The sequence below is a fragment of the Tachysurus vachellii genome, chromosome 3 (genome assembly GCF_030014155.1).
Source record: "Tachysurus vachellii isolate PV-2020 chromosome 3, HZAU_Pvac_v1, whole genome shotgun sequence".
NCBI lineage: Eukaryota > Metazoa > Chordata > Actinopteri > Siluriformes > Bagridae > Tachysurus > Tachysurus vachellii.
The window spans coordinates 25,019,526-25,046,388 of NC_083462.1; the positions used below are offsets into that span (position 1 = coordinate 25,019,526).

General features: G+C 36.1%; 1 protein-coding gene across 2 annotated transcripts in view; it reads left to right on the forward strand.

The window, feature by feature from the left end:
• The first annotated feature begins 5,291 nt into the window (after positions 1 to 5,291).
• ryr3 (ryanodine receptor 3) overlaps positions 5,292 to 26,863 on the forward strand; it is a 74,759-nt gene continuing 53,187 nt past the window's right edge. For both annotated transcript variants that reach the window (XM_060866428.1, XM_060866427.1), the window contains exons 1-12: positions 5,292 to 5,410; positions 14,732 to 14,851; positions 15,802 to 15,906; positions 19,050 to 19,070; positions 20,879 to 20,953; positions 21,269 to 21,347; positions 21,761 to 21,873; positions 22,302 to 22,401; positions 22,578 to 22,671; positions 22,785 to 22,859; positions 24,744 to 24,900; positions 25,476 to 25,640. In XM_060866428.1, the coding sequence (XP_060722411.1) occupies positions 5,363 to 5,410; positions 14,732 to 14,851; positions 15,802 to 15,906; positions 19,050 to 19,070; positions 20,879 to 20,953; positions 21,269 to 21,347; positions 21,761 to 21,873; positions 22,302 to 22,401; positions 22,578 to 22,671; positions 22,785 to 22,859; positions 24,744 to 24,900; positions 25,476 to 25,640 (1,152 nt within the window). In that variant the 5' untranslated portion in view covers positions 5,292 to 5,362. The remainder of the gene's footprint in view (positions 5,411 to 14,731; positions 14,852 to 15,801; positions 15,907 to 19,049; positions 19,071 to 20,878; positions 20,954 to 21,268; positions 21,348 to 21,760; positions 21,874 to 22,301; positions 22,402 to 22,577; positions 22,672 to 22,784; positions 22,860 to 24,743; positions 24,901 to 25,475; positions 25,641 to 26,863) is intronic.

Below are 26,863 nucleotides of genomic sequence, written 5' to 3' on the forward strand. Positions count from 1 at the left end.
ATATACACTTTTACCATCAATATCCCCTTGCCATGAGGGAATTAAAAAGTGAACTGACATTTTATCATTGCTTTTTATCATGGTAAGACATTAAATATTGAGCTGTATGACTACAGCATATTGACAAGATAAAGGATTACAGTTCTTTGTTTGATCTAGTAGGAAGTCTATTGTAAATACTGTATACCTCAGTACTTACTATAGAAGCAGGCTAAAATAAAAAATGTCTAATCACAAATAACCTTTAAAAATGATGTCATTGTGCATAAGAATAGCAGTTGCATAATGGTGACATTATAAGATGTATAACGTACAAAAGTGCGACTGACACGTTTTTTTCTGTCTGATGCAGAAACTCAGAAAGGTAAAAAAAAAAGCTTATATAAGCTAACAATAATATTTTTAGTTATCAATTCATCAAGATCCATTACATTATTGTAAACAACAGATTCTATGGTATCTTTAAAATGATGACTACTGTAGCTAAAAACATACAAAGCGTATCTGTATGTCATAAAAGAGTCAGCTGGGCTTTAAATGACCAAATTAATTAGTATGTGTTTCAAAAACTAAACATTAGATCTTATATAATCCCTTGCACTTGTGTTGCCGTGGTGTTTTCTGATTTATTTCATGCAATTTTGTTATAAACATTGATATTCTCTTACAGTTATTACCAGGTTAGGGGAGGTAATTGGGTCACTGGTGGTGCCTTTCTCAGCAGAGGTTATTCTTAGGAAGTCAGTGTGTATGTGTGTATTGGTGTAATCCACAGCTTGGAGGCAGAACACACACAGAGCCTCATACAACAAGCGAATGTCCTCACCTGTGTAGATAAATTGCAGAATATTAATAAGTTTTTTGAGAGAAATAAAAAGATTATCTGATTAGCATCAGAATGTTCATAGGAGGTGGATAAATTCTGAGAGATAAGTCACTACCAGTGGTAGAGAATGATTGTTTGGTTCTATCATTATCATTGTTTGGTTCTGAGTGGAATCACTAGGATGCCACTCATTGGATATGAAGAGGTATTGCATGTGCTATATCTGTCAGCTTTATATACTATAACCCTAACTTATTATATATTATATAGCTATGGTATCTGCCACAGTTTTATTAAATGAGCATTGTGACTGATTGCTTAAATTATATTGTCTTAATACAAAACTCAAAAACAAGTAGTTCTATAAAGAATGTCATGTTTTTTGGAAGGACTCTGGATCCTGACCAGAATAAACCAGTTTCTAAAGTTTAATGAATGAATGAATGAATGAATGAATACTACTACTACTAGTAACAGTAGTAAATAACAACAACCATCTTCATCATCATCATTGTCATCGTCATTGTCATCATCACTAATTGTTAAACTGCTACAAATGTAAAGATAAATAAATGACACACCTGTCCAAAAAAATAAAATTGCTGGCTATGTTTTGTCCATAAATGCAAAGTTTCATTGATTGTAGAGGAGATACACAATATAGTGTGATTTCCATCAATGCTAAGTTCAGCTAATTTTTGCCACTTGTGACAGCTTTCGGAAATGCCAAGGATGAATAACTTTTTATATAATGTTTCTGTAGAAACTTCTGTTTTCAATGAAGATTGTGTAAACATGCACTATGCGTATCTTACGCACACTTCAAATAGATTTTAATGCCAAGCACAGAAATATAGGCTTGTACCTGCTGTGTCACAATCCACACACTAATCTCACAGTCTGATACTAATCGCATTAGGGATCAGGGGTGTCTTGAGAGATTTCATTTCCTGAAAGACTGATGAGAAAGGAACATTATTGGCTGCCTGTCGCATAGCTGCTGCTGAGATAGCATGGGAAACCTTTGCTCTAAATGAAATGTCAGTGTCCTTTCACTTCCAGGCAACATCTAGACTACAAAACAACTGGCAGCTGCTCAAGTGCATTAATTTCATCGTTCTTATAGTTCCTATATATCGAATGCAAGGGCCAAAATAAACCATTTAGAAGATGTATTTGTTTTCTATCTTTACATGATGGCATCTATAATGTCAATTCCTAAAATCAATTAAGTATGTACTGTACATAAAATGCATCTGCATTATCTGGTCGACTGTTGTGCCAATTATATAGACTTGCATTATTTCATTAACCTATCATTAACACAGCATGCTCCAGGACTTTTGATTTGAATTCTGGAATGTTTTAGATTTTGGTGCTAATCTTTGTCACAACAGCTATCACAAAGCAGCTCAGTGATCATGGACTATGTAAAAATAAAAAGATACAAAGTCTCTTTCCCAAGCTGTATGGATGTTGTAAGTACAACAGTTTGAGACTTATATCAATATCCCAAAGTAAAGTGTATGCTACATCTAGATGTTTATTTATTTATTTATTTTTACAAAGTAAGAGAAGACTGTGCCCACCTTCCACAAGTGTGATGAACATGGTACCAGAGAATTCTGCTCATTAACACTCAGCGTTAGAGTCACAAGTGTCATAAGGTTACTAGAATCCACTGCTGGATTGTCACACTGCAACTGGAACATTCTTCTACTTTTTCTGTAATCTCTCAGCATGAATGGGATGCTGGGCTGTAACAGTGTTATTCCTGAAGAACAAGGAGAAACAAGTAGCAGCACGTTGGCCGTGCTGTAGGATCTGAATAAGTGTGTAAGGACAGACCTGGCAAATATATTTCTTCCTTTTGGTTGGATGTTAAATCTGATGTTTGTTAAATCCACTTGGTTCTTTTGGCAAAGGACCTGGCTTGTTTAAGAACTCTCTGATTATTTTGGTATAGATCTCCTTCCAGAATATGTAGGCTTTTCATTAGGACTGTATCTAGGTGCTCTGAGTAGTGGGTATGAGGTATAGATAATTCTGTGCCTATGTTTTTCAAAATAAGGATGTTTGCTTGATGCATTACATCCTCCAGCTTCTTGAAGAATCCAAACCCAAAAGACAAATAGCTGTTTTTCACGATTTCATTGCTTACCAAACTGCCCAGCTTTGTAGAACTGATTGTTAAGCTCCTGAGCTGGATATCATATTGTAAATCACCAGACTCTCCTGTAGTCCAAGCCACGATGTAGACGTCATTGTTATATTCTGACTTCTTGTTATTTAAGTCTCCATCCATTTTAGAATTTTTGTTCTCTTCTAGAGTGCAGGATGTATGATCTCCTGTGCCATGTAAACTGTTGGAAATTACATAAGAAATCCACATTATAAATTATTATACATATACGATGATGTGAGAGAAGTCCAGCTCATTTCCTTCATTGATGGTCTTTGAGGAAGGTTGGAATAGTAGTTCAGTAGCTGTATCAGATGTAAAGTTAAACATACTCTAACACAGCTTTTATACTAACAAAGTATCCATCATGCACAACCTTTTTTCGTCTTCTGTGGGATGTTCTTATGGGCTTTGAAGAGATTTGGAGAGTATACTGTAGGGTGCTAAATCGGCTCAGCTGCTGCCTTCTTTGTTGAACGCTCTGAAATTCCCAGTTGTTAAGGAGACCAGAATTCTTTCTGCCCTGTTGATTCCCCATAACAACCTTGGCTTTGTAACCTGCATATGTTCAGCAGGTCCTTCATTCATTGTGGTTCTGCAAGCACCTTTTCTGACTTCATCAGTCAAACTGCTTCTCTTTGCTGTTAGTTTTCTCTCCTTCTTATTGCTAATGACCAATTATGATTTTATTCTCACAAGAAATAATGTCTTCCTGGAAGTAGTCTTGAACATTGCAGCTTTCAGGTCAAACTCTTTTTTTGATTGTTTGTACATGTGAAAATGGGTTTGGTATGCACCACATTTTTAATTAAACTGAGCACAAATTGAAAATTTATTTATAAACTATTTTTCCTTCACAATCATTAAGCCTGCTTATAAGGTTTGAAATACACACTATTACAGAGATCATGAACTAAGAAGTACGTGGATGTGGTTGTCTGACTTTCCACCAGTTGCTGTGGCTGTAAAACACTGTCTAATGTCTAACATTACTATGGTTTGTACCAGAAAAAATCTCATTGTATATAAGCATCCAGATTGCCAGTGAAGTGTTAAAAACAGTCTAAACCCTTACTGACCAAATGGTTTTCAAATGATTTTATCACGTTGTTTGATATCTAAGTGTAGTTTGTGATCAAATATCAGAGAGGAGAACTTATACACTCTGTACAGATGAGAATGGACAAAGTTTTAAAATCTTTAAATGATTAGACATTAATATCAAGAACAGAACAAATGTGGCTAATTAATCAATGATTTCACCTCTAGTTTTAGAACAATGAAATCAGTTGATCGAAAGAGACAAAGATTAGACTTCTTTAAGTGCCCCTAATGACGTTCATCTCAGGTGTTGGGGAAGACTGATGTGGATGATGCTGATTATCAAAGTGATAACACATTTCTCATTTGTCTTCAAGCAGATTAGGGTATACATGTAAAGCTGTCCAAGGAATCTTTCAGTGCAAGTGGAATAGCATCCTTAAATGCATTGTTTCTCCTGTTTCACATAAAAAAGAGAAAATGTTAAAATTAAAAGTGATAAACAAATAGAATTATTTTAGGGAAAGAGAAGGGAAAAAATGTACAATAACCAGGCTGCATATTTATTTATTTATTTTATTTTATTTTATTTATTTATTTTTTTAATAATAAGTGTGTGACTCATTTTCAAAAACATTTACCATACAGAAGTATGATAGTGAAGTTATTCTGATTAACTCCCAATAAAGAACAAGTATTTCTGTAGGATTTTCTTGACTGCTTGGTTTGGACCATGTAAAGAGCCACCTTACATAGGTGTCGACCACAAATCTTGTATTGAAATCAATTACCCCAATGTCCCACCAGATGGCGTTGTTGCTCATAGAATAGAGACACAACAGCTCTCTATCCAGGCTGTAGGAAGACGTGAGGATGGTAACATAGCTAATATATAAAATAGCATAGCTGCATTGTCAGAGGCAAGCATGTAATCACAGCAAAGCGTTGGTGCACATTTGATTAAATGTATAAAATTTCATTTCATTTGATACGGTGCCATTAAGATGAATGAAAATGAATCTATTCGAATGCTTTGATGATTATGTGCTTCATGTATCTTAAATGTAAATACAAACAAACCAACAAAAAAACACCTTTTTGAATCTGTATCCAACCTGTTAGTAAATGAGCTGGATTATTCGAGTGACAGACAGACAGGAGGTCTGGTGTGCCATCAGTGGTCAGTGTGAATGCCAGTCTGAGGTGGCACTGCCTGCTCTGCCCTATATGGCTCTGAATGGAGCTGTGCGCACATATCGCTCTGTCAGCGGTGCTTCTCTCAGTCTACAGCTCCAGGCTCTGCCACTACAGCTATGGCTGAAGGGGGAGAAGGGGAAGATGAAATCCAGTTCTTGCGAACTGTAAGTACAGAAACAGGGTTGTGCTTAAACCAATGTCTGTTTTAACGTCTTTTGAAACGTGTCATCTGGAAATCTGGAAGCCTTTCAGCGCAAAAGATATCAGATTTGAGAGATCGAGGAGGATTTTCACCACCGGCTTGATTCTCTGTCTTTGTACTCGTGTGATCTGCCAGTAATGTGCTACTAATGTATTAAGGTTAATTGGGTACTTAAAGCGGACTCGGGTGCGAGTTACACGCGCTAGTGACGCACCTGCTGTCCAAAGGTTGTGCATGCGAACGCAGAGTGATGGGTTTGTTTGCACACAAGAAACTTAAAAAGACTTGTTTCTAAGGCTAGTTTAAAAGTTTTTCAATTCATTCAGCTTTTTTTGTTTTATTTAAGACGAAACGTTACCGTTCTGAAAGTGTTCATGCACAATAAACCGCAATTGATCTCCAATTCACACTGCATCTGTTCCGTAAAGCGCATTGAATCTATTGACTACTGATTTGAGTTCATGCTGTGTGTTTTTACAAGCATGTGTGTTTGTTAAGTTCTAGTACACCTACAGTAAGGCATTTTCTATTTCGGTTGTCCGACTGAGATTGATGACATTGGCTGCAGTTTTCTCTGTAATCGATATGAGACAGAGAGCTCGACCTGTTATAATGATTTAGCCATGAAAATGCTGACATTTATATTCAGGTATTGTTAATATTCGTTCAGCTGTTCGTGGTGATGGGGCATTCCAGTCTCACCAATCTCAGCCTGTATATGGTAGTGTAGTTATAAAAGGCAGCTACTGTACAGTTAAGTCGGGTTTCTGTCTTGGAACGTCCTGGATCTCCCTTGTAATATCTGCCACTGTAAGACCATTGTGTTGTAACGAAATGTAGTATTCAGCTGTGATTTGATTTACCCCCACAGTATTAGCTATCCTCCAGGGGTTAATAATTGTCACCTCTAAGTGTTTGGCATGCTTGCTATACTGTAACCCACAACACACAGATTCCATGTGTCAGTGGCATGCTAACAATCTGATGACACTGAAAATTGTGAAATAATTGATCAGTGAACAATGACTATAGGAGACACTGAACAAGGTCATGGTCAGAAATAGTCTATATTTGTTTGGCTGAGTGTGGAATTTTTTACATTTATGCATCTGAGAGTGAAATAATTGGGCTAATCCAATCATTGGTCACATTTTTTCTCAGAGGGTTTCTTGAAACAAATATATTTCTATTCTGTTTGCTTGAACTAAGGATATCTGGGAGGATATTTTACACTCAGAATGTACACCCAGAACATCCTACAGATGTTGCACATTTCCCTTGTGCAAGTAAACCAATTTTAGGCTTTTTAAATGTACTATTTATTGCTTACAGTCATTTAGGGTGTACATTTAGGACATAAAACACATGGTCTGGAGTTGATTTTAAGCTTAATCGCCCGCACAATAATCCACAATGTTGTGTTAAAAGAATCTAACAGATTGTCGGAAGATCCTGCATAAGGCAGGTGTGCACAGTTTCACCGTGGTGTTAAGGTGGGAAAGTTGGCAGTGAAGGGTTTATACTTGCAAATACTTAAAGGGTATGAGCAGTATGAACATTCAGAGTAGTATATAATACATCACATATATCTCTTCATTTTGGTGACTTCTTCCTTTTTCAGTGCAAAGAAAGAAAACATCCTTTTGAGTTGTTATTGGCCACTAATTTACACGGTATATGACATCACTGTAGCACTGACCACTGGCTCCTGTGAGCAGTCTATCTCCAAGGTTTGGGATAGGCTTTTAGGTTTTTCTCTATGCATTTATATATTGTGGCACTGGCATGATAAAAAAAAAATACTTTAATAATTTTTTTGAATACAACAGTTTTCTGCATTGCCAGTACAGAAGAACTGGGCTTATTTGGAGTTTACGTTGTTTTGGTTTTGAGAACACTCTGGGGTTTAAATTTAGCCTCCTTTCCACCACACACACCCACAATTTTTTGGCATCAGCCCACACATGGGTCATTGCATCAGCTAACTCGCTTATATTGGCTGCCACTAAACTTTTAAATTAAACCAAAGAAATATTAAAATTTCCTTTTCCTTGAAAAGTATTTCCTTTGGGAAAGATATGAATACACATCCATCATAGTTTGCATTCAATATACTGGACAGTTTTGTTTTAGAAAGGCTCCAAAGACACATCTCCAAAAATTATAAATCACCTATTGATCGTATGTAGAATTCTAATCCACTTACATTCATATACTATATACATATATATTCAAAAACTATATACATAAATTCTAAATTATATATGCACAGTAATATAGCAATGAAAAGCACAACAAAATTATGCATCTATATTAATATATAGTTATAGTATATAATTATACACCTATAAATGCGTCTCTGTATTAGTGTGTCATGTCCTGTAAACAAACACACTTAGACTGCATTAAGCTTTAATCATTATCCTCATACAAAGCAAGATTTTCAGCTTTTTTTAGTACTGTGTAAAAGCATACTGTGTACCCAGTGAAAAGTTTGCCTACAGTATGTAATTCTTTACAGAGTTTTCCTTGTCTTCCCGGTTGCTCTTAATGGAGGTAAATGATAAACCAGACACACTGTTTCTATTTTTTGTTTTGCTCTAGTCTCCTTGTAGCCCAAGGTGATCATTTTTCACGCCACAGGAAGGCTTATTCTAAATCCACTTTACACATGCTCTCTCTCAGATGACTTTTATAATTTGGGAGCTGAGTTTTTTTTTGATGTGACATGACACTGTCTCGATGATTCTTGCTAGAATATCTTAGATCGGTATCTGAAGAGGAGACAAGCAAAATGACAGATTAATTTTAGAGCTATTCCTGCTTGTCAGTGTGTAGTAGACACTTTGCAGCTGTCCACTTACAAAAAGACAAGTATGCTGAGTTGGAGATATGGAGAAATGTGACTGTGACTTAGAAAAGATGCCCAGGTAAAGGCTATCGGCCAGTGATGAGACCCTACAATACGTGAGCAGACTGTGTTTTTGGACCATGTGATTCAATGTTCCCTGGGGCTTATGACCTTTTCCAGCTGCATGTGTTGAATTTAGTTTCCTTCACATTGATTAAAAACAGAGTCTGCCGTCACTTGGTGTGATCCCTGCCATGGGTTTGTTCCTGAATGTTTTGGAGCCATCTGGGCTGAAGGACAGACTTCTTCCATCTATCACCTTCATAATTGTGCAATTATGGTTTAATATGTGTATAACTGATTTGAGTCGATCCGCAGAGAAAAAACGGTGTTCCATTGTATTAAGATTAAGAGGTTTGGATGCATCATGTAACCTTTTTCAGCTGTTTGTTGGGTCTACTGAAAAAATGATCTCTACTGTATATTCTGCTACTAACTTGTTATGGGATGATACATAAAGATAATTCAATTGTTTTAGCTCTTTCTTGTAAAAATAGGCTACATTCTGTCTTTAAAAATGTTGCTTTTGATTGAGTGCTTCTTTATTTGGCAATAAACCTCTTTCTGTTTATTTCCCTATGATGCAAAGGAATAATGTGCCAGATATCAGATACTGTCTGTGGTCAGATCTGAGCCTGTGTTGACAGATTAACTGGGTACGCGGTATTGCAGGGGATGACAGATATAATTTTTGCAGATATACTACATTGCAATTTCCTTTTTTAAGCAATCAAATCCAAACACAACACAAGAGAATTCTTTGACTGAAATCAGTAATAAATTTTTTTGTAAAGCTGTTGCCTACCAAACACATGTGACAGGAGAATCATTATTCACACACCCAGTTCTTAAATTCAATCTCACGTTATAGGCTTTGCAACTGCCATTTTGCCATGTACTGACTTCTATATCATTGTCATCTTTTTCCCTTACAATTCAGGGAACGTATCAACAAACCATTATAAATATTAAAACATTTCAGTTAAAAAGTTATATGTAAATATAATTTGTAATTGCAATGAAATTGATTAACACAGTATGTTGATTGTACATACAAAACCAACTGCGCATGTACTAAACTGCACATGGATTTACAGTTCATAAAATTTTGATTAGGATGCATAGTGGTGTAGTGTGTACTGTAGCTTTGCTGCCTCACAGCTCCAGGGTTCCTGGTTCAATTCTCAGCTCAGGTTACTCTGAGCTGAATCCACTATAATAATGATCAGGATGAAGTTATTACTGAAGATTAATAAATAAATGAGAAATGATTTCATGGACATGCCTTAGCTCTATATCCATACCGTGGCTCTGTAATATCCCAGGCTCCACGTACACACATATTCACACACCTAGAAGCAATTTAGCCTATGTTATGCTATGCTTATCAACCTACTAACATATTTTTGGGATGTGGGAAGAAAACCAGAGGACCCGGTTGAAAACCCATGCAAATTTACAGAGAAATATGTGAAGCTCCACGCAGACAGTAACACAAACTTGGAATTGGATCAGAAACCCTGGTTCGGTGCTACAGCATTGCTCATCCTTATATATATGTACACACCTGATTCAGTGAAACACTTCAGGACAGTTAGTATATAGTGTATTTTATATTGAACTTAGTTTTGTGCACACTGCTTACCATTGTACTGTAGGGTATGAACCTATTTGCTCAATACCTTTAGATAAAAGTCTACGTGCCATCATATTCCTGTATTAAACCTTGTTCCGTACATGCAGATTTGAATCGCTCTGTTCAGAACAATGTGTTCCTAGTAGAAAAAAAAAAATCCTGTCCTTTTTCATTCTTACCCTGCCTGTGTCTGGCACTTCCATTTATCAGTGTTGATGGGGGTCGCTCAGCCGTGTTTGCGAGCCATTTTTCTTATTTCATGATGCTGTTTTAAAGCAATATGCATGGAAAGTAAGCTTGGGAAAATCCAATTTGTAATCCTTTTGGGCTGGTGAAACTCTGCGTTCTTATTTTCTCTGCACTGCTTCAACAAGGCTGTGTCTATATTCAAATTTTACAATATGGCTTTTGCAGTGTCATTCACAGAGTGGAGATTAAAATCTCCCCACTGGCATGACTGATCATATAAGAGTAATGGCTTTTGATGCATTGTATAATTTTCCTCTTTATGTCATCTCTTCTGAAAAGATGGTATTAGTTTAAGACCTTCATGGATCTTACAGCCATTAAGTACGAGTGGTAGGTGATGGTGTGGGGTGTTAGTTACAATAATAGAAATGCACTGTGTTATTGGTTTTATATGCTGTGAGATTTTACATCAGCATACTTTAATTGTGTTTAATTGTTTTAACCTCAAATATATAATCATAAGAAAATAATATAAATTATAACCTTAATTAATGCAAGGCCTCTTTAAAATTACTTATAATCCGTGAAACAACACAGTTCATTGATGAATGTTTCATGACTGAACCTCTAATAGATACCCATCTAGGTGTATTAGAACATATATGATTATTGTATGTAGCATCACTTTGTTTTTCTGCTGATTTCTTTTCCACACCCAGGGCAGTGTTTTTATTCAAAACATGTGGGAAGACTGCAGTAAACAGAGGTGGCAGAGATTTAAGCTGCATGTAGTCAGCTATCTCATTAATCTGTCAGACACAGGAGTGGGAGCAGCCTGACCAGAGTCGTGCACTGGATGTTGGAAATATGAGTTATTTACAGAGTAGAAAATGAGAGAAATTCTTTGTTTTCCTGGTATTATCTCTTGTCCTGTAAATATAACGACAGTCCTAACAAGACACAGTCAATCCAGATAAACAGGAAATCAAAAAAGTCAGTTAAGAAATAAAACTTGTCATAGATTCTTGTTAAACCATATTAAGCAGAAAGAATATTGTCATCCACTTTTGATCAGGTAATGGTAGTATATTCACGTCTTGGGCAAGTACCCCTTCACAGTTGTATATCATACTGTAATGTGGCAAAGCAAGCTAAAATCCTCTAATGTGATACAACCTCTTATCACCTTGCCTGACATTTATGAGCACAGTCCTTCTTTATATCTCATGGGGAGGGGTCTCATAGGGGGACGGGGGTAACTTAATCCTAGACAAATTTCCACCCCCAATAATCGGATTCAGTTTTTCTGTTTAAGCTTCTGCTGTTTTGAGCATGTGCATAGCATGATTCTGAAAATAGCAAGCTTAAGGCAGATTTAGTATATTCACCTTTTCTCAAGTTCATGTCAGTGACAGGTTCTGGTTGGTGACTTGTGAGTTTGCTTGGTACAGCAGCACATCAGGAGTTCTCGGGTTACGGCCTCCCGAGGCATGCATGCACCTGCTCATGTCCTTAAAGACATGCTCTGAGATGGGAGGAAGGAAGGGAGTGGGGGTTTGAGGAAACCATGGGCTCTCAGTCCCACCCTCTTTTTAAACCCACAGGCATGATGCAGTTAATGCAACAAGAGCAAGGTCTGACTACCAGATACCATGATAGCACAGAAAGAGTCTCACTGGCTGTGGATCTAAGGGAATTAAAGAGAGAAGGCTGGGGTCACCCTTACGATGGACCTCCCCCTCCTCTGGCACCTTACACACACCCCTGGCCCTATACATAGACTGTGATGCTGACTCTCAGCTCTCTAGCAGATGGCTCTGCTGCTGTCCCCTGGATCACTTTGCCACAGATTCACGAGATTCCTTGGCACAAGATCCTTTTAAGCAAGAAGATAGGGGGCTGGAGGACCCTTCTAGATGAGGATCACTGTAGCAATGGTTTTATAATTACAGTTTTGGTTTTACACGGACATGCAATGCTCTGTGTTTGTTTTATAAACAGTACATTACATAGTGTTACATAGTCAGTACATAGTGTATTTTATATTACTAAGCGAGGAATCTTGAGGTATATTAGTGTGCTAATCTATTTTTAATCACATAAGTTTTTTTTATTTTTTAAAGAGCTAAGAGCTGAACTAAATAAAGGTCATTCAGTTTTTTTGTATGGTTTATGGTTCTAGATTAACAAGTTATTTTCTAAAATGAAAAGAAACTGATGTTGGGGTCAAAACAGAACCTTACCCACACTTACTGAGGGAAAAACTGAATAACTCTTTTGTGTACAAATTGGAATCTCTTTACAAAGAGACAGAACTTAGACAGAATAGTCGGAACTGGAGACAGTGAGTGATTTGGCAGGGGGAATCCCAGAAGGCAAAAATCAATGCAAAGAAATAACACTATGAAAGTTAACAAGGTTTTAGAAATGCGTTATAAGTATACAATTTTCCCACACACTTAACAAACCTTTATTTAAATTCTGCGAATTATTTGAAGATGCATTTGTTCTGTGGGATTGATTTTATATTCTGAGTATGGAAAATTATACATGCATTAATGATGGTTTTGATATGCATTTGCAGAAGAAATCTAGACAGCTTTGTAAAAACTGAATTAATTCTCGGTGCTCTACAGTAGGAATAAGCTAATTGAGATTTTCAGAATTGTTGATTACGATTACACATTACTCATGCTGTGCTTCTCTTGAGTTCCAGACGTTTTTGATCAATCATCCAAAGATCAGAAGAGCATTAGAACTTTTATACTGTGGACTGCTATGCTGTAGTAATAATCAGTGGCTTAACCAGGCATAAAATTAACCAAAGAATGACTGCAGTCAACTGCACAAATGTGGTGAGATTTAAGCTGTTGCATTGCACTGATGCCACTGCACTGCTTTGGCTTTAAATATTCATGTCACCTCTTGAACTTTCTTGCTTGTCCTTATGTCATGAAATTTAAATGATAAGCTTTCTAAGGCAATTCTGTGTTTAATGTATGGTTATTACTTTGATAGAACAGAGCCATGGCAACCATCAGCTTGGATTAATGTGCTCAATGTAAAGGCCTTAAAGAGGAAAGAAGCAGGAAAAGCCACAGAGACCAAAATCAATAATCCTGTCTTGAGTGAAATTGTGCCATAGGCTTTAATGATGCACTCACTGTCTGCCTAGATCCCACAGATGATTCCTCTTTCTCGGTGAAACACTCGAGGGAATCTTTACTAGACACTGTAGCATTGTAGCTGTGATATTTACTTTTTATTGTGAATGTTGTATCAGCAACAAGATGATACATTGATGAATCGGAGGATAAGGCGTCATTTAATAACTCATAACTTTTAAAAATTATGCTAAATATTATTTTAAAAAATGTTAAATGATCTTGACCAAAAATATCTCATTTTTACAGTGTCTCATTATACTCTTGTTCAGGGTTGAAAGTAACAGTTAAATCCCCAGACCTACAAAATACACAGAATGTGTTAATGGCATGAGAACAGTATGGAGACTACTCATTGACATAAATGGTATTATTTATTTTTTAGAATTTTAATTTTAAATATCTTCAGGAACTTCAGATGATGCAGTTTACAGTTGAACATCGAATATTCTACAAAAAGCATTGAGTGAATGTTAAACAAAACTAAAATGTAAGTATAGTTATATATAGTTGTCTTTTAACTTTAAACATATTTCTAAATGTAATATCAGTAGGACATAAATGGCACAATTCATAGAGTCTGTGTTCCTTTTCTTTCTGTAGTGTCTATATTAAGAGTTGTTTTAATAAATAATAATAAAAAATGACACTTATTTCATTTTATTACATATTTAATTAATAAAAGTAAAGTGGTAAAAGTAATATATTAGTTATGTGGAGATTGTAATGTGGAGAATTATAGACTCTTTATAGTATGCATGATGCCTTGTGTTGTGTTTACAGTGTTGCAGTGTTTTAGGGAATTGTGAAGCCATAATTTGTGTAGCCAGTGTCAAACTTGGCCAGCTGGCAAAATAAATGCTTCCTTAATAGTTTGTAAATTTGTATGCATAGTGAGTATTGCTCTACAGTAGCATGAGTCCCATATTATCTAGAATTTTGACTCAACAGTAGATTGTGTTTAGGTTACTTTTCAGCATCTTCTTTCCATCTGATGTAAAAAAATGTAAATATGTACTATATAGTATGATAGATGCAAGTTTTAGCACATAATTATTGTTTTGTTTTGTTCTATTTGGATATCGGTTGCTGTACAGTAGCTAAGTATGTTATACCTTCACTTGTGTTTTAATATTCTGATCAGCACACCGCAATTTATTTTTTCCCCTTTAAGTGCCTCTGCACAGCTTTGCTACAGAGATTTGCCTTTGCTTTTATTTTGTGTTTTAAATTGAGATAGAATGCTAAACTCCTGTGTGTTTCATGAGTCTGTGACCCATCTGGCACTGGAGTCTGTCACCCCTAACTAATCACGTTTACAAAGTTTTGCCTTTTAGATATTTTAAACTAACCAGATCTTCCACATGTGTTCATCCTTGACAGGATGATGAAGTGGTGCTCCAGTGTGTTGCTACTATTCAGAAGGAGAATCGTAAATTCTGCTTGTCTGCAGAGGGACTTGGAAATCGACTGTGTTACCTCGAGCCCACTTCAGAAGCCAAGGTACAACTGGCAAGATTTGGATGACTTGTTAATATAATCTAAATAATGAGAAAGCATAATATCACCAGATGTAAGACTCGTCACTCTATACTCCAGAAAAATAATCCGGCGAATGCTTGTGAATAATTAGATGAATAAATCTCTTCTTCAGTATGCAGATTCCACTTTTACTTTTATTTTTAAATATAAAAATTCTTGTTATGGAACAGCAGCATTTTCCTTGTACTGTGACTGCGTTAAGAGCAGTAGGGTTTTGTTAACATGTTCAAAAATACCAGTGTTCCTGGAATATATCAGGCTAATGGGAAGAAATGTGTGTGGTTGAGAACCATGGCAACACCAACACATCTTAACCCTGTTCACTTTTTTATTTAGAAATGCGAAAAAAGAAGAAAGGCGTTCATTTGCATAGCTATATATAAATAAATAGAGGTAATTTTACTGTACTTGGCTTTCAGAAAAGATCTAGTCATGTAATCATGTTTAGAATGCTGGCTACAGGTATACATGCTCAATGGTTTAAAAGAGCTGCTCTTCCTCTTCTCTAAATATGTCCCTAAATCTCATAAAAGTTAATTTTTAAACATTTAAAAAAAATGTTATTCACAAATTAGTAGAGATTATTCAAACCCTATATGTGCAGTTAGAAGAGCATGGTGTGTAACTCTGGACACTGCTGAGGTTAATATGTATAATTATTTTTGGAACAGAAGAAATTATGGCTGTAAGAAAAAATCTAAAAAAAAAGGGAAAAATTGGAAAGGGATTGTTAAAGGATTTCTAGAGTACATTATAATCATTTTAGCAATTATTCTAAAATAGAGCTTCCTAATAGAGTCTTTTGTGCTGCTAAATCTAATTTGAATTTCATATTTTGTCTGTAATACAGTATATAAGTTAAATTCTGTGACCTTGTATCTCCGAGTCTCTGTTTTTCACTCTCTGTGCAGTATGTTCCTCCTGACCTGTGCATCTGTAACTTTGTACTGGAGCAGTCTCTCTCTGTGCGAGCTCTGCAGGAGATGCTGGCCAACACAGACCAAAATGGGGAAGGTGTAAGTAGCCATATGTCACCTCAGTCACTGTTATAGCCATATGTGTAAAAATCCAGACGTCTTTATTAAGTAACACACTTAATATAATGCTGCCAGAATGCTATAACCAGTGACGTAACAAGGAATTTGTTTTAGGCGAGGATGAAGAATTATGATTAATAAAATCACTGTGATCTGTACAGTTAAAATGAGAAATAATACATGTTTATGTATATCAGGCCTTCAGTAGAAGCTGTGATGGCACACATTTTAAATGAATTATTTAAGGCTCCATTTACATTAATAACATTAAATATTAATAACATACCTTCAAAATACCTTATATCGCTCGTCCCACTGAAAAATACTCCAATAAAATGCTAGTAAAGGGGGAAAATACATGAAAAAAAGCTACTATTTTCTTCTTCTAAGAAAAGCTCCAGAACATCAGCCATTGCTCCAGTTTCCCTATACTCAGTGTTGAGTGTTAGCTTTTAGAGAATATTTCTGCTCAATTTGTCCTTAACATGATTCTTGATTATGCAGTAAAATCAAAGTTTTATATATCTGATATAATACCCTTTATCCCATCTCCCTCAAACAGTATCTATTGCTGTTATATATTGCGTATAACAGTAGTATGTACCACCCTCTCCAAATGTATTAGAACAGCAAGGCTAGTTCTTTTGTCTTTCCAGTACACTAAATACATACAGTATGTGTTTGAGTTCAAAAGATGAATAAGAAATGATAGATCTGAATTTCAGATTTTAGTAATTGATATTCACACATACATGTGTTAAACAACTTAGTGGCAAATCAACCAAATTTTCAAGTTAGCAAAATTCTAGAAACATATAGTCTTATTGTAAATAAAAGTAAATAATTGCCATCACCAAACTGTTGCATTGTGAAATTCTGAACTGCTTTCTCATATTCATCACAAATGTCTTAAGTGTACAGCAAAAACAAAATCCAATTATGTACTTTTGTAGAAGATTGTATTCTACTGAAAGCCTTTAACTGTTTACTGACAGGCTCATAGCAGGAACAGGAATTAAAAAGATTAAAGCAGCTTTATGTGCTGTCATCTGGCAGCAGTCTGCTCATGTGAATTACATGCTGTAGTTGCATTAAAAAGATCACACCAATATCCTTTCAGCTATAGTGCTACTCGCTTGTTTATGGCTACAGGTAAGTAATTACTCTTCATGGTATGTATTTAGCACATAATACCTGTAGGTCTCCGCAAACACGCTTCATTACTAATGACCATTTTTATTTTTATTTTTGAAAAAAAAAAAAAAAGAAGATTTTTGGGAATGAATAATTCTGAGAAAACCTATAAGGATGTATAAGTTACTGATAGAAATGATAGGAATTACCAAATTACAACGTTTTATACAAGGTCTTGTATAGTTCTTCATACACCATACATCCCCACATAATCATCTGCAGCTCCTCCCACTAACACTGCAAGTAAGGTACATACTATCATAAGGAACCCATTGCTGGTTATGATGGCATTGTACCTAACACATTAGCTCTTTATCTAAATTAAATTCAATGAACTACCATAATGGCTTGATATGCAGTTAGGCTGACTGTAATTGTGCTTTTGGAGCAAATTCATTAAATCTGTTTTTATTAAATATTGAAACAAAAATTTTGTAAATGTTTCATTTTTTATTAAATACTTCAAATATAAATATTCAGCATGTTCCAACATACAGTCTATATGCACCAAGATATACTATTATCCATATATTGAGCTTTTAGTGATTTCTTTGGTCAGCAATATCACTCAGTAGCTTGTTATACTGAAATTTCAATCAGCAGATGCTATAAGTCTGTATGCTATAATGCTATAAGAACAGATATCTATAAGTACTTTAGCAATACTGACTGACAACAGTCTGAAGAATTTAGACAGATAATCTGTTTATGAGTGACAAATTAAAGGAAAATCCAACATATTTTATTGTGTCATGTCTTGTAAGATGATATCATAACTTAGACTGCACAGGGAGGGCAAATGTCCTGGAACATACAGTAGTAGTCCAAAGCATTCTGTAATACAGTATTGTTCAATGCTACCATAGACTATGAGTTCATAGGTATAATGATCATGGTACGATGAGTTAACTGGACTGTGTGTTTCATGAGATTCACAAAATGTGTTGAAACTCACAAGAATTTTGATTAGAACACTAGGTCTTACATAATATTCTTACAAAATAACACACATCTAACAACGAAATTCTGATACAAGTGAAAAAAGCCGTTCTTAGCTTGTCTCATTATACAGATTACTCCACAACACAGTCATGTATAGTCCTAGTAATGGCACAATTTGCTCTGATTGTCTGTGGCAATTTGGGGTGTTTTAAATATCCAGAAATAAACTTACTTCTTTAAGTTATGACAAGAAAGTTTGCTGCCTTTTCTCACTATATCCATGATGTACATGTAATTGTATATGTAAGTATACTATGGTTAATACTTACCATTCTATCATCATGGAAGGGAGCCATTTTTCAATTTTTTTAATTATTTGGAAGGGGGTTGACACATATAGTATGATTGTTTATTATTACATAATTTAATTTTATTTGTATAAAAGAAACAATCTTGCATAGGTGCCTGGTTCATGGAAATATTTGTCCCAAAACTGTACAAATATGAGAGGGCGCCAGATCCTATTTTAACATCGTCTCGAAAAAATTATGTATTGCATCAATCTTTCCAATGAGCCATCAAGCACTATGGATGGGGTGGAGTCATCCTGGAGGAGACCACTCTCATCAGGATAGAAATGTTTCCTCATAGAATAAACTCTCATCAGTCAGAGTAACTTCGTATTGATTTGTAGCGACTCTTCTCTTTAATGAACCAAACCATGGCAACCAAAAATCCCCTTTAGCCTAATGCAACTGCTGGTTTTTCCTTTTACGTTTCACTTGTCTGGTGTGTTTGAAATTAAACAGAGATTTTGTCTCTGCTTTAACATGAGTTAATATTGGTATACTTGGTGACATACCTGACTTTTATTTTGCAAATGCTGAAATGCTCCACAGCATCACAAATCCAATCTTAGTTTGATGAACAAATGCATTATTACATATATTAACTGTACATCTGTATTTTTTGTTCAACATGGCTAGACTCCTGATCATGAGCGATGGGTATGTTATGTCTACAGTTCATTCCACATTTCGACAACATGCACGAAGGCTAATTTAAAAAGCAACAACAAAACAACTAACCTTCATGTGGTCCAGAACTGTCTCACCAAATAGCACCCTATAAATCAGCAGTATTTAATACTCAAATACATTAGTTTTTGTCTGTGGTATTTGTTAGATACTACAGTATTTGTTTATTGAGACACTAACCAAACTAATAAGGGACAAATATAAGTAGTGTCAGAGCACCAACACTCTCTTTTCTCAAAAAAAACAGGGCACTTCTGTTCTGTTTGGAAATGGTATCTATAAAATAATACTGGACTGGATAGATAAAAGAGAAAAATTGGCTAAAACAAATTACTGTAACTTTGTAACTTTGTATCATAGAAGTCTAGCAGTGAGAAATCAGTTTCCTTAAGTACACATGAAGTAGTAAGGAAAATACTTAGACTACCCATTAACATGACCCTTAGGAGTTTACGTGCTCTACATGATAACGTTATTCCGAAACGAGAGTGTTGAGTTTCATTTTCAGCTATTTTGTCTCAGTTCTGTGCAGCTCATTTGCTAACATTACTATTTAAAAACACCACAAACCATATTTGATTATCACAATAATCACAATCCTTAAAAAATCCTTAGATAACAAATAATACAACATAGGTACTATAGCATAGGTTACACTTGACATACGTTGTCATGTTGCTAAGGATTACTGATTAATATTCCTTTTAATAAGCTGCAAGACTTCCTTTTAATAAACTAGTTGTTTTGACTTTGTTGACTTATAAAATCTTCCTTTTCACAGCTGAAATATGAATCAGACAAATTTCACAGGTACCAATGAAGAGGAAATGTTCTGGAATGTTGATTCCAGAATGAAAATGTCTTAACACAAATCCCCCAAAACATTTTCTACTTTTTTGATATATATTTTATTTTTAAATTTAGCATATGAGACATATGACTTCTCCATCTCCATTTCTCCATCTATTTTTTACATAGCATATGGTCATTTGTGAAGTGTATGTGATTTTCCTGTAAGGCGTTTGCGAATGAAATAAAATTTGCTTCGTGTGAGCTTTTAATAGTAAGATATCAAAGTGACCAGCAGCCAAAGGTCACTGAGCCCCATGTAATGTGTCAGCCAAGAAATATGTAGTACAGCCTAGAAATAACAGCTGGGAGATTTAACTCAGTTTCTTTTTCTCTGTTTCATTCTTAATCTTTAGTAAAAGACTCATTTCTGCCCACTGATTAATACAGCTTGGGTTGTTTTTAGCAACATTTTACATGTCTAAATCAGTTTACGGTGTTAGTTTGGTATTGTTTGTAATGTTATTGTTAAAATGTTTTAATAAAAAATGATTTTTTTTTGCCAATTGCTTTCAGAAGTTTATAAGAAGGGTAAGTGGTTTTATAGCTTTTCTAATGTGTATTTTTGAGAAAGTAGAACGATATGTATGATAACTGTTATTGATATTAATTTTTGTGAAATTATAATTTATATATTACTTTCTCAACACATTTCCTCATCTATGGTACAACGAAATTTTTTCCTGTTCAATTAAATGAACAGGAAGTATTTCCCTAACACATGCAACTGAGTGGCCCAGCATGTGCTCGGTTCAGTGTTTTCATGAAAATGGTTCATACTTTTAAAGAGAGAAAAGATTTTCTCTTCTCTTGTCAGACTTTTTTGAGAGATCACTTGCTGTGAAAATAGTAACATTTCTTCCATCAGTATTCACACTGGTTCTTCTTCTTAACCCTCTCTCTTTATATTTCACTCTGTCTCTCTGCAGGCGGGACAGGGGGGTGGACATCGGACACTGCTGTATGGTCACGCCATCCTACTAAGGCATTCATTCAGTGGAATGGTGAGAATGTGCTATACCTATTAAAGACACTGAAGGGAGGATTAGCCCCCTGTTGCAACCACAAATCAAATCTAATTATCAGTGTGCGCTGTATAAATTATACAAATAGGCTAAATGTAAATGCTTGAACGTACGATTTGATTAGTCATTTACACTACAATTAATGAATACCACTTTGTTGGAAATCAATTTACATGGTGGATTTGAGCAGATTTACATTCTGTCATCATTTCAATTTATTTGACATGTGTGTCTTGTAGTTATTTTAGTTTCAGATGCTTTACATGACTTTGTGTCTTACCTATTCCCTAACAGTATCTAGCCTGTCTAAAGACATCAAGGTCTCTGACAGACAAGCTGTCATTTGATGTAGGATTACAGGAGGATTCGACAGGTATTTCGGATTCAAATACAAACTAGTGTTTAACAATTTAAGGCTTGCTTTGTGATCACAGCTCAACAGGCTTCTTTTTGACAATCCAACAAAAAAAAAGATGCAACTTCATTCATCAATTCAATAGCCTGCCCTCAGACACTTGCTCTCCGCACTTGAACACTGAGCGTTTGCTATTTTTATGTACTGTGAACGTCAGAAGTGTTTATTTGAGAAGGCCACCACTGGAAGACGCCCATATGAGATATCGTGATATGTATCTTCGGAAATGTCTTTCACTTGGCCAGTTTGATTTAATCATGGTATACTGTCACATTTTATGATTTATGTGCAGTTGGGAAATGTTGGTGAAAGGAACTGTTATTCTATTCCTCTATTTATTAGGCTTTTCTTGTTTGTTTTCCTACTCAAAGGCGAAGCCTGTTGGTGGACCATTCATCCAGCCTCCAAACAAAGGTCTGAGGGTGAAAAGGTTCGCATTGGTGATGATCTCATTTTGGTCAGTGTGTCCTCAGAGAGATTCCTGGTGAGAAAAAAAATTACATTACATCTGTACAAACAGTGTTTTTTACGCATTATTATGTGTTTTATAGTGCACTTCCTAGTTATTTTGGAAATAGTGTAATTACTTTTAGATTTTTTAAAAGCTGAGCTTTCTATGTATCTATGTTTTTTCTAAAATATGTCAATTTTCTAAATCTCGTTCGCTGTACTTGCTCAGTGTATAATACTGTGCATTCTGTATATATGTATTTACTACAAAAATATTAGACATTCCCAAAAAATGTGTGCAATTACTTTGTTATTTGCACTATTTATGAATTTATTGTCCTTTTAAAAGTACTTGCACATGAATCCTACTAGTCAGTAAGAAAATTACAAAATTTCATCATAGTAGTCTGAAATTAATGAAAAAGTCAAAATTGTTACGCATGACATGTTTTTTTTTTTTAGCATCTATCAATCTCCAATGGAAACATACAAGTGGATGCGTCTTTCATGCAAACACTGTGGAATGTGCAGCCTACCTGCTCTGGCAGCAATGTGGCAGTGGGTCAGTTTATTTCTTATATTAAAAAAATGACAATTTTTTTTCTCCCTAATTAAGTTTTTTTTCATAAAGATGTACATTTCTTAAAGCAGTTCTGATGTTGATCTTCAAAAGCATAATTCATTTGTAGGGCACATATTTGTATACATCGGTTGTCACACTTATCTTGTGTTCGTCAGGATATGTACTGGGGGGACATGTGATGCGCCTGTTCCATGGACATGATGAGCTCCTTACTATACCAGGAGCGGACCAGTCTGCCGAGCAGCAGTGGTGCGACTCTCTAACATTAACCGGATTTAAAATACCATTTTATGTTGCACATTATGTAAGAGTCATGTGTATTTGTAATTATATCAGTCTCTGAATGCAATGACTTTTCACAGGCTGGTGAACTATGAGACTGGGAAAACAGGTTCCAGGGCCAGGTCCCTGTGGAGATTAGAGCCACTTCGGATTAGGTGAGTGAACACACACAGTGAACACACACAGCAAACACACACACGCACACACACACACACACACACACACACGTTTTTCTTACCATCATTGTGAGGACCTTCCTCTAACCCTTCCATTAATCTCAGTGACAAACCGGAAAACTTTTGCATGTTTATTTAATATAAAGCTGACGTTGTGAGTGTGGGAACCAGCCAAATGTCTTTACAAGGTCAAACTTGTCAAAACTATCAACTTCACCAGTGACGGTTAAATTTTAAATGACTTGCACATTTAAAATTGAATCCATCTCTTAGCTGTCTCTTCCAATTATGCATGAATGAGTAGTTCAGTTAGTGAAGGAGAGAGAATGTCTAGGAGAATGTCTTCTATCAATAAAACATTGATTCTGTAACTCAGGACTGGGTTAGGCACTGGATATTAACAATTATATCCTGAGTGGGCTAAATTATCTACTTAAAAAGTTTCAGAAACTTGAACATTATTAAGAACTATACAGTATGTTAATGAAAGGTGCAACCGGCTTTAGGGTCCTTGATTCTGTGCTGAAATTGGGTTAATGTTTGAGTGGAGTTTCTTACAATCTCTCATTGTCTGCTCGAGCTACCAAAAAATAGTTTTTTATCCTCATAAAAATGTAATTTGAACACCCCACTTGCAAGTTTTCATGAAAATATCTAGGCGTATGTGTGCTCCCTGCCATGTGAGCAAGCATCCCTTCACATTTACAATTCAGATGAAGATTTAATGGGAAGTTAATTGTATGGCTACAACATCAGGCGATCAGGACACATACTGACCTTGTCATTGCACCATTAAGGCCTGTTACATTTGATAATTGAATAATTCTGAATTTAAAGAGCTAAAGCCATCCTATTTTGAAACATTTTATGAAGGTAAAGATTCAAACAGAAAATCTTGCCTTTATAACACTTATTTAATCTCCAAACATTTTCTGATTAACTGAAATAGAATTCACATACAGGGCATATTGTAGACTAATGTGATAGGCATTTCATGTATTTATTAATATTATATATGAGCACATTCGACTTGAACACAATAAAATGTCAGCGACCATCTTGTGGCCATGTTATGTCACTGACAAAATACATTTTAAAATGTACAATGTTTATGTCAGCTAAGAGAAGGGATCTGAGGCAACAGTAAGCACATGCTCACCTAATCTGGATATATAAAGATTGGAAAAATGTCATTTGTTCTGATGAATCATAACTTGGGCAACATTGTAGGGTTGAAGAGAGTTTGTAGGGCCAGATTTCATCAATAGCATCGATCCATGAAGTCACACTGCCTTATGTCAGCAGTTCAGGCTGATGGAGGTGGTGCTGTATAATAATACGGGGGAATGGTTTCTTGGCACAAACACTGGGCTCTTTAATATTAATCAGTCATTTAATGTCACCGACTATTTAAGTACTGTTGCTGAACATGTACATCTCTTTATTACTACAATTTACCCATCTTCTAATGGCTACTTCAAGCCTGAAAATGATCCCTGTCACAAAGCATAATCATCTCAAACTGGTTCTCTGAATATAACAGTAATATCAGTATCTTCCCCAGACTTCAGAGCCAAATACAGCAGAGTACTTTGGGGATGTGTTAGAACAAGAGATTTGCAGCATGAACGTACAGCTGAGAAAGCTGCAGTAATTATGTGTGCAGTCGTGCCAACATTGACCAGAATCTCAAAGGAATGTTTCCAACATTGTGTGGAACTCATGCAGTTACAAATTATGGCTGTTCTGTGAGCAACTCAGTATTAGTCTTGTGGTCCTAATAAAGTGTATAGAATATATAGGATATATTGTCATTACAGGAAGATTTACACATTTTTTTCTGTGCTCTTTTATATCAAACAGCTGGAGTGGGAGCCATATTCGGTGGGGTCAACCTTTCCGCCTGCGCCATCTCTCCACTGGTCACTACCTGGGTCAGACAGAGGACCGTGGCCTGGTACTGCTGGAAAGAGAGAAGTCTGACACTACTGCCACATCATTCTGCTTCAGGCCAAGCAAGGTTCTATTCATTTCCTCTAAAACCTGCAGATCAGTTCATGGTAGATTTCAAAACTCATGTCACCTGCTGTGATAAATCATTTTTAAAACGGTTGATATGAATAACTTACATGGTGCTGTGTGTCTGTGGTTTACTGCATTCTCTTTCTCTCTCTCTCTCTCTCTCTCTCTCTCTCTCTCTCTCTCTCTCTCTCACACACACACACACACAAACACACATGCATATATACACACACCTGCCTATAGCAGTTTTAGGGATGTAATTGCTACAGTACTTTCTTGGTTATTTAATGCTAAACAGTGAATTTATCATTATTATAGACATCAATTAGTCGTGCCTTTGCTGTAACAAGTTGTTATGCAGGAAGGTCAGTGGCCTGCCTTTCTCTGCCTTTGATTTATTCAGTCTCAATAGCATTTGCTCTTGCACTTACAAATTGCTATCCGTTTAATTTAAGGCTTGATGTATTTTTGGAGTCAATTGTGCCAAGTGCTCAAGATGGAGAGATACAGTATAGAGCAGTAACAATCAGCTGATTCTCTCACTGGTTCATTTCCTTTGTCTATCCTTTGCAGGAGAAAGTGGACTCTGGCTCAAAGCGAGACGTTGAAGGCATGGGGGTGGCAGAGATCAAGTACGGTGATTCGGTCTGCTTCATCATGCATGTGGCGTCAGGACTGTGGCTGTCCTATATGGCACCAGATGCAAAATCCTCCCGCCTTGGACCACTCAAGAGAAGAGTGAGGAAATAAATGTTGTGTGATAATTAAAACGCCATGCAGCTCACCCTATAAGTTCATGAAGTAAGGGACAGAATTTGATCCTACATTGACATCACGTGGGTTTAAATGACCACTTCTGTGTATGCCCAAGCTGTGACCTGGGCTCAGATTAGAGAGCTTGTGAGACAGGCCCACGTCAGCATGTGTATGTGTAACTGCAGACTCTGGATCCACACCATGCTTTAAATGTGATAATGTGGAGAGCATAGTGACACTGTTTTGTGAGAGAGTTTAGGATAAAGCATTCTAACTAAGAGCTGTGTCATGCTGCTTGATTCTGGGACAAAGTCCAGAAACAACAATACCACTTCCTAGAACATACTCAAAAATATCCTAACTAATAGACACCAAAGCCTGTTATAGCAGGGGTGCTGAACGTCAGGACCAGAGTCTGGCGTAGTTTAGTTTAGCGACTTCTCCTGAGTGGAGTAGGACACCCCTGTACTAAAGAAACTTTATTTAAATATCTTTTTGGCAGATCCTTAAAAATATGCAACCACTACTTGTCTCTTTTTACGACCAACAATCAGTCATAACTTCACGGTTTTCTTGTCATTGGTTATTAAGTAATAAACAAATCATGATGGAGCATAAATGAATCAATGGCAGTGTGGTTACAGCACACATTAGCACTCCTTAACATATAAATGAATGACCTGACGTTTCTATTTGACTATAGTTGCATTTAATGTTGTGGAATGCCATGAAACAAGTTATACTTATTATTTACCTGTATTTGCATATAGCTATAACCAGCAATACTCTCTCTTTTCATGGAGTTAATCAGACAATGTCATGCTAAAGAGAAAGCTGAAACGTTTTTTTATCGCAAAATAATACATTCATTCATTAATTTTCTACCGCTTATCTGAACTACCTCGGGTCACGGGGAGCCTGTGCCTATCTCAGGCGTCATCGGGCATCAAGGCAGGATACACCCTGGATCACCCCAACCCATCGCAGGGCACACACACACTCTCATTCACTCACGCAATCACACACTACGGACAATTTTCCAGAGATGCCAATCAACCTACCATGCATGTCTTTGGACCGGGGGAGGAAACCGGAGTACCCGGAGGAAACCCCCGAGGCACGGGGAGAACATGCAAACTCCACACACACACAAGGCGGAGGCAGGAATCGAACCCCCAACCCTGGAGGTGTGAGGCGAACGTGCT